Source organism: Buceros rhinoceros, unplaced genomic scaffold (assembly GCF_000710305.1).
Source record: "Buceros rhinoceros silvestris isolate BGI_N320 unplaced genomic scaffold, ASM71030v1 scaffold14396, whole genome shotgun sequence".
NCBI classification, from domain to species: Eukaryota; Metazoa; Chordata; class Aves; order Bucerotiformes; family Bucerotidae; genus Buceros; species Buceros rhinoceros.
The window spans coordinates 70,333-79,356 of NW_010417052.1; the positions used below are offsets into that span (position 1 = coordinate 70,333).

Sequence of the window (9,024 nt, forward strand, 5' to 3'; positions counted from 1 at the left end):
TAAAAGAGCACTTTATTTAATATTTTAAGAAATTATAATGGTAATAATGGGGGTAAATGATAATGAAGTATACTCATACCCAGATTGGCATGCCCAATAAATGCAGAGGTGAATTGGAGTATCTGACACCTTGATGTTCAGAGTAGTTGAAACAGATTGAAATTTAATGGTACAAATGACAAGATGCTGTTGTCAGTTCCTAAAAATGAGGAAAAATGCAGTTAGTGAGATCAGCTTTTAGAAGTAACAGAGGAAGAGAAAGATGGGGCTCCAACAGTACCAGGATGGATATGACATCAGCGTGATGTCCTCATCAAATGAAAGCAAATCTGATCCCAGGTTGTAGGAAGCCAGTTATGCCCAATAGAGGTGGAGAATCAGTTGTGTCCTTTTTGAACCCCGTAAGTTTCTGTTCTTCAGAAGAGAAAGCTTCCAGTGGGATTATTGAGGGCTAAAGACCCGCTGGATGGAGCATGGCAAGTTCATGTAGAGCTAACACGGTCGCTGCCGCAATCCCACTCCTTCGATCACTCCTGTGCCAGCCTCGCCCACAGGAAAACTGTTTTAGGAGCTTCCCCATCCTTCTGGTGACTGTCTTGCCTTTTGCAAGAGGGACAGCTGGCCTTCCCAAACAGAGCAGCGGTCAGGCAAACCATGCCTGACACAGCAAATGTGGTTTAGCCTCCCAGCAAGCGTCGTCTTGTTCAAATCGGGGGTGGCACTGATGCAGTGATGCAGGTATTCGGTACATGCTGACCACAGCCACTGAAACGGTTGCTTTTCCTTTCACAGTTATTCAGTTTGGGTTTGTAACTTTGTTTGTTGCATCCTTCCCACTGGCACCTTTGTTTGCTCTGTTGAACAACATCATTGAAATCCGTCTGGATGCAAAAAAGTTCGTTACTGAGCTGAGGAGACCGGTAGCAGTCAGAGCAAAGGATATCGGTAAGTGCGCGTTGCTATTGATAGCCCCGTTTGTCTGTGCCTGGATTGATGTAAGCGTATTATTATGCTGAGTTAGTTTCATTAACAGGAAGGTATTTATAGGGATTCAAAACCTTAGGCTGTGGCTGAACTGTGAACTGCCATAACTTACCGAGGCTTTTTTGCTATTTTAAAATAGAAAGACCAGAGCTTTAAATTTAGATTAATATTTTATTAAGTAAACAATATCACTTTTCAAATCAAAATTATCAATACAATAGTGAAATATCTTGCATGGTTCTGCACATCAACAGTGCTCTCTGGCAATGTGGTTTTCTTGGAGAAGCAAAAATTTCTGCATTTAATAACTCTGGACTGGGCTAGAGAAATGCCCTTGGGAATGAGAGGAGACTCAAGTGTATGGGAGAATGTGTCCCCTGTCCCTACCCAGCTGGAATGTTGGAAGGGTGAAGCTTGAAAGCTTCAGTGAATCTACCTGGAACTGGGCTCTGCAGTCACACAGTGCCGACAGACCAGTCTTCCCCTCACTGCAGGGAGCTAACCACTATGGGTGCGTGGGATGAGAGAGCCATTTCTCCCAGATGTTGGTTACTTACGAGTAAAAAGGTGATTAATGGTTCGTATTACACAGCCAGTCAGTCAGCAAGAGCAGAGAAGTTCACGATCAGTTACCAAACTCGGAGCTCGTTCTGGTATTGTGCAAGCAGAGTCTTTCCTTGGGCTCATCCTTGTGCCCTACCATCGTCCTAGAGCTGAAGAACTCTGCTTTGTCATGCTTTTGCCTTTACCACGACACTGCTCTTGGGGCGTTTCGTGGCTGGCTCACTTGATGCTGTGGGCTAAGGCTGGTGGTGGAGATGTTATGGGGAGTGATGTTGGTTTTTTGGTTGTGGTGGGGTTTGGGGGATTTTGTTTTGTTCTTGAGAGAGTTTTAATTGCTATTTATTGCAGTCCCACTCTTGTGGGTGAAAGAACTCCAGTTCTTTCAGAGCCAGCCCCAAGTCAGAGACTGTGAACTGGCCACAAACTACACAGACATAAACCAGGCAGGCACCAGCAGAATCTGGAAGGGGAAGAGGTCCCACTGCTAACAGCAGTGGCAGCAAACAGAGGTCCAGCTCCCTACCTCAGCTTCTTTATTCCCCTCAAGCGCTTGAGAAGTTTGAATGACGTTTCATGATGTTTTTCTTTTCTACCTTTGCTGGCATTCCTCTGTCTCACACTTGCCTTCCTCTTCCTCAAAGAAGCTTTTGCTTAAAACCTTAAAAAAAAAATTCACTTGATGCTGTGGGCTAAGGCCGGTGGTGGAGATGTTATGGGGAGTGATGTTGGTTTTTTGGTTGTGGTGGGGTTTGGGGGATTTTGTTTTGTTCTTGAGAGAGTTTTAATTGCTATTTATTGCAGTCCCACTCTTGTGGGTGAAAGAACTCCAGTTCTTTCAGAGCCAGCCCCAAGTCAGAGACTGTGAACTGGCCACAAACTACACAGACACAAACCAGGCAGGCACCAGCAGAATCTGGAAGGGGAAGACTTGAGACGTTTGAATGACGTTTCATGATGTTTTTCTTTTCTACCTTTGCTGGCATTCCTCTGTCTCACACTTGCCTTCCTCTTCCTCAAAGAAGCTTTTGCTTAAAACCTTAAAAAAAAAAATAGGTGCCTAAACATAGTTTTGGAAGAAAGAGTTAGGCTCCCTTTGCTTAACAGTCGTTAAATGAATCTCTTACAATTTGTTCTTTTTTTATTTAAAATACAACTCCAGTTCAGCACAGTCACAAGTGCTTCTGAAGCTGTTAATAGAAAATTTCTCTAATTTTGATGACTGGAACAGCATTTACATGTTTGTCTCCTTCGGCAGGAATCTGGTATAATATCCTCAGAGGTATTGGAAAGCTTGCTGTCATCATAAATGTAAGTCATTTGGCATGAATAGAGTTTTACTTTAATAGGCTGGCTTTTCCCTTCTGCTCCATTAGTTTTATTTCAGCATAAATGCCTTAAATTCAAGAGAAGGTATATGATTTAGATGTCTTCTGAAATATTAGAGAATCAGATGCAGTGTTTGTTTTAAAGTTGGGGGAGTAGTAGCATAAATAATAAAATAAAATAGCAAGTAGTCATTGCAGCTTTTTTCCAGAATGTTTTCATAAACCAGTTTTGCCCTTCAGACTAATAAGACCAGAGCTCTGTATCTTTGCTCTTTAGAAATAGTATCACTAAGATGATGTATTTTTTAATTTCCATGCTAAAACCTATTTAGGGTCTGGTAGTCAACTGGCTGTAAACTCGTTCAGCTCTCCAGAGCACAGAGTGTCCTTCCATTGAAAATCTGGTCTCAAACTGCGTTGCTGTCACTCAGATAGCTCTGAAAATCCATGACAATATTTTTCATTTCCTTCAGCAGTGAACATCCCAGCCCTTGGAAAATTTTAGCACGCCTTAATACATTCATTTATATGCTTATCTAATGTTTGATATGAATAGACATCCACAAGGATCATCTTTATTGCACCCCACTGGGGGAAAGATGAAAAAAGAGCTGAAGGACAAGCTTGAAAACATGTTTGTGATGCAGCAAAACAGGGGCCGTGTCGGGTTTGCGGCCACATGTCCATGGGCTCTGCATTTTTTTCACCATTAGCCAGACTGGAAATCTCTTCGTTTTGCCCACAGGTGTCTGTGTGCTATGGCCAAAGCATTCTTGGGTTATTTGATGGGCTGCCTTGGTTTGTCTTTCCCATTGCTCCTCTTTTCCTTTGGAAATAATTTCTCTATTTTTTTTCCTCTTTTCTTCCATGTAGTCTCTCTTTGTCATTATCCAGTGTTATTTTCCCCTCTTTGATCTACGTACTACCCCTCTTTATCATAAAATAAGTAAAACATTTTGTACCGTGTTTGTTCCACATGCACATGAGATTTATGCCAGTGAGAGAGTTTCATAATAGCGATAAATGAGAAAGGCTGAAGTTAGGAGGAACTCAGTGGAATTGGCTGTCCTGCATTTTGTGTATGGCGGTTTTAGAAAGCCTGTTTAAATACCCATATAAAACACAATTTTTGCAACCATAAAAATAAAACTTGGCTCGGTCTGCTCATCCTTTTATCTTGATGGAGTTAAACATGTACAATTAATGGCCTTTTGTAATGCAATGAGAATTTAAAGAGTCAATTCAGCGTCAGTTGTTTGCAGAACAGAGGAGTACAATCCATCAGTTGGACATTATACCATGCATCCGAGACAGGCTGCAACAGCGGCACCAGGAAGCAGCGCTGCGTTTTGCTTTCCTTTGGTGCTGGGGGGTGTGGAACTACTCCACCTAATACTCTGCAACTCAGCAGAGCAGGCAGGAAAGATGACCTTGTTGCAGCAGTGGACAGTCCATTTTTAGGGCCCCCTGGGCTGCAGGCTCCCACCTCGTTTTCCGAAGCAGCCCCTGAGTTGCATGAGTTGTTCGGACAAGACACACTTGAGGATATTCTTGATTAATCACTGAATACTGCGCTCACTCTTTACTCTTATGGCTTAGGCATTTGTGATCTCATTCACATCCGACTTCATTCCACGCCTCGTGTACCTGTATATGTACAGTGAGAATGGCACCATGCATGGCTTCGTGAACCATACACTATCCTCTTTTAATGTCAGCGATTTTCAAGCAGGAACAGCTCCAAACGACCCCATGGATCTTGGCTACGAGGTTCAGATATGCAGGTACTCTCTTGAACGATCACTCATTTTAAGGGTTTTCACAGCTGACCTAGGATGGGGGCAGGTCCCTTGTGTTTTCAATGCCTTTTCAGCACCGTGGTAGCCTTCTATATCAGATGGATCCCTTGCCTTGAACATTTTGGCCACAGCACCCAAATATGGAGTAATGCTTGGTTTGGAAAACAGATTAGCGTTAAATTCAGTGTTTGTCCCTGCAAAGATTTTTATTTTTATGTATTCCTTTTTTCAGAGGAGATAAATAATAATGAACAGCACAATGACGTTTGAAGGGAACAAACTGATGTTACTGTGATGTCATGTTGTTGTAGCACTTGCTATTGATATAACGACCGTGACTTCACAGTACAGCTCGCTTTTTTTGTCCAGTTTCTATAGCAATTCCTGATGAGAGTAACAGCATCCTTATCTCTCTGGAACTTAAGACCTACTTAAAGTGTCATCGTGCAGGAAATCTGCATGCCTGTACAATTTCTACACATTATTTTCATTTTTAAAGGAAAATTAGTGTTGCATATTGCAGCTGGTGAAGGGATCTAGGCCAGCGCTGAGCTGCATGCTTTGCTGAGGCTTCCTTCGATATGCATCATCTTCAAAACAAATGTTTTAATGCTTAGAATTGGGGATCAAAGCCAAATGCAACAGTGAAAGCACAGAGACCAGCAAAACTGAAAGGGGAGATGGGGTGAGAACAAGGAGGGAAGAAATATTCCAGGGGAGACAAAAAACAATTACTTCAGTATCCATATAGTAAAAAAATTACATAGACTGACCAGGAAAACAACCCACCTTTATAATCATAGTATTTTCGAAATTCATATTCTTTATAAATCCGAATAGCGTGAGTTAAGCTGCCAAAAAGACTGCCAGACAGAAAAAACCAAACAAAATTGCATATGTATTAGCTTTGCTCGCTTTTACTCTCTCCTGGTTTCCTTCTGGTCAGCTCTGGGCACAGAATTAGGTTGGCAAATGTTTTTAGCACAGAACTTGGGAACGGAAGCGTTGGTGTCATGGTCCAACACCATGGTTTATTTGCTTTCGAGTCCCAGCCTCTTTCTTCTTCCCATCCCATAATTTCTTCCGTATTTCAGGGATTTTTGAGTAATTTGAACTATGGAGCCCTAATTCTTTCAAAATACTGGCAGGATGCTGTGATTTTAAATTGAATGTATTTTTCTTAGTCCCTTTTCTAAGAAGTTATTGTCGACCAGCTCAGATTTTCTAAAATTTGCTAAAGCAAAATTCTCACCTTCTCTTTCCACGGCAAAGCTTAGCTGCGATCTTTTAGTAATCATGAAGAAGGAGAACACCAGATAACGAAACAGAGTCTGTTTGGTGTTAATTCCTCATGGTGCTAAACTTTCTGAATGACACCGCTGACTCACTGAGGCTTGTTTTGCAGATACAAAGATTATCGAGAACCCCCCTGGTCTGAAAACAAGTATGACATTTCCAAGGATTTCTGGGCTGTCCTAGCAGCACGGTTAGCATTTGTGATCGTGTTCCAGGTAAGTCATGCTGCAGGCACTCTTTAGAGGAGAAAAAGAGTTCTCGAGTTTCTTCAGCTATGCAAGGCAAACCTCCTTTGGAATAAGTTATTAGGCCAAAGGAAATACCTTCTTTCTCAGCTGCCTCATGAAAAGCAGAGAAATTTGCCCGTCTTCATTCACCCTCTTCCTCCCACCCACCCAAACCCAGATACTTTCTCAGTGGAAAAATTTATCCCCAGGGATTGCCCAAACTGGTTTGATGCAGAAGCAACTTAATGGCCTTAGCGAGCAGCAAAGCACAAGGCTGATGCTAATTAGGTTCCACCAATTTCTGCAGTGGGACATCAAGAAATTCACTGAAGCAACACAGATTTCATCCCAAATCTTTTCTAGATGTCGCTAAGAAATGTCATTTCCCACATTTTCCCAGTTAGCGTATCTCACATTGGGACAAGAAGGCAAGATGTTGTGATTTTTCACTAAATGACATTATTCAATCACAATAGTGTTGCTGGTTATTGTGACACAAGTGTTCAAAGTCCACCATATCTAAACAACTTGTTTCCAAAATTTTATTCCTTTTTTATTTTTTTGGTGGACAAAATCTTATTGTGAAAGATCTCCCTTTCATTGAATCCAGGTTTTATTATCAGAAATATCTCCCTATTTTACCAACTTTCATCATTTTACCTCTTGCCATTTGCTTTTGCCCTTCTGATGTAAAGCTGATAAATGAAAAGCCATTTATCAAGTCCAGAATTTCCTTCAAATTTCTATGGGGCTGTGGCAGTATTTGTACATAAATCACAGAGATCTGTGCCTGCCATTTTTCTCTTAAGTCTGGCATGAGCAAGGACTTGAGGTAAGTTTGGCTCAGTATCAGGCTTGTGACGTGCCGTTAAGCCCAACTCAAATATTGTCCTTTCTTCATTCTTCCTTCCTAAATACACTAGAAATGGCCCCTTCCCCTACACTCATCCTTTCATTTGACCTTGCTGATATTTTCTCACAATTTCTTTTTCAGAACTTGGTCATGTTTATGAGTGACTTTGTTGACTGGATTATCCCAGACATTCCCAAGGACATTAGTCAGCAGATTCATAAAGAGAAAGTTCTCATGGTGGAGGTCTTCATGAGAGAAGAGCAAGGGAAGCTGCAAATGCTAGAAACCTGGAAAGACAAGGACAAGACAAAAGGTGAAAACTGTAACAATCACAGCCCCAGACTCTCCAGGAGCCGCAGTGGGAGCTTGTCCTCCTGCCATTCATATCCTCTCGACGTATAGAAGAGGAGGGAGTTGAGTATGTTGGGGCATTCCACTGATACACAAGCCATCGCGTCAAGGGCAGGACTCAATTAATGGACAACCTGGTGCATGTTGAAGTATGTGCTGCCATTTTGCTCCCATCTTTGTGAGAAATGCTCTTCTTACAAACATGGAGGACCACATTCTATTTCTGATAATGTTGTTTTTTCTTTTGCACAAGCAGTAATGCAGGGAATTTTTATATTTCATCGTTAGATAATTCTGTTGACATTGGTGTGCATTAATAAATGCAGGTACCTAGTACGTCTTGGTAAGAGATATTTGCTGAGAATTTGACCTTAGCCTATTAACTAACTAAATAAATAAAGGTAAATTTTAATTAATAATACTACTAGTAATTTAAAATATTTTTGGAACCCCAGGCTTGCAGGTCCGTGGGGTAACTAGATAATGTATATGCAAAATCAGCTTTAGAGTGTGCCCTGGTATTCCTTTTGGCAGGAGAGAAACCACGTGAAGCTACCAGACTGCCTGCCTTTCCTAGCGAGGGTTTAGCTCTGCTGGCAGACAGTGTTTGAACCCACAGGTCTGAAACAAGCCGAGCTGTGCTGAGCTTTAGAGTCACCCAGGTGCGTAGGGCACTTGTGGCAATCTGCTGTGTGCCCGAGCCCTCGGTCGGGGCACTGCTCTCTTCAGAAACATCAGAGGAGTGAATCTGGAAAAGTTCTCTTTCACCAGTGAACGACTGATGTGGATGAAGCCAGCTCAGTGCCCCCGGCTGCATCAGCCCTGTTTGAGCGGTCCCTCCGCAGCTCCTCGCTCCTGGCCTGGCAGCAGCAGCACAATTCTGGAGATCCACCCAGCAGGCAGATGATCACAGAGCATTTTGTTAAATGCCCTGACTTAAGGAGCACACCTAGAGCTACAGGGGCTCACGCTGCCCTGCCCAGTCCTGGGACACTGAAGTTGCTGAGGAAATCCCCTTTTCCCCCGTTGTTTTAGCACATCCCTTTCTCAGCCCCATTTTTTTCTGTAGCCCTCTATCCTCTGCAGGAGAAGGAGCCTGCACCCGTTTCACACAGCCAGTTGCTCCCGCAGACTTTCTGCTGCTGGGTGGCGTTTCCCAGAGGCTGTGCCAGAGGAGTAAACCCGAACCATGTCCCACTTTACTGGCTTCGATGGAAGCATCGCCTGCACTGGGGCTACAGGACCAGACCTTTGGTTAGTTACAGGACTTTTCTTTTGTCTTAAAAAACTCTATCTTTTGTACAAGGAGCTTCCTTAAAGTGTAAACCTAAACCCCGTACTTACAATGCCTAGCGAAACCCCATCAGTACGATTCTTTTTAAGCGTAGCACATTTTATTTCTGCTTTGTCAAACGATAAACTGCACTTCCAAATGATATTGGTGCAATTAACCTCATTTCTTTTATTGCTTCGTCTTGTCCATGGCACTTGCATTACAAATATAAAACTGAAAAATAAAAGAGAAATGGAAGATTTCTTTAAAGTCTAACTACTGTATGGTTTGTTACAAAACCAAACATCAAAAGACTGTTTTGAAGAGTAGTTATTTCTTTTTTCCTTTTTTT

At 42.3% G+C, this 9,024-nt stretch overlaps 1 protein-coding gene across 1 annotated transcript in view; it reads left to right on the forward strand.

The window, feature by feature from the left end:
- Window positions 1-7,710, forward strand: part of ANO1 (anoctamin 1, calcium activated chloride channel) — a 44,229-nt gene extending 36,519 nt beyond the window's left edge. Inside the window, exons 24-28 of the mRNA XM_010138041.1 lie at window positions 793-945; window positions 2,804-2,856; window positions 4,473-4,657; window positions 6,078-6,183; window positions 7,190-7,710. Coding sequence (XP_010136343.1) covers window positions 793-945; window positions 2,804-2,856; window positions 4,473-4,657; window positions 6,078-6,183; window positions 7,190-7,450 — 758 coding nt within the window. The 3' untranslated portion in view covers window positions 7,451-7,710. The remainder of the gene's footprint in view (window positions 1-792; window positions 946-2,803; window positions 2,857-4,472; window positions 4,658-6,077; window positions 6,184-7,189) is intronic.
- Window positions 7,711-9,024: the final 1,314 nt, after the last annotated feature.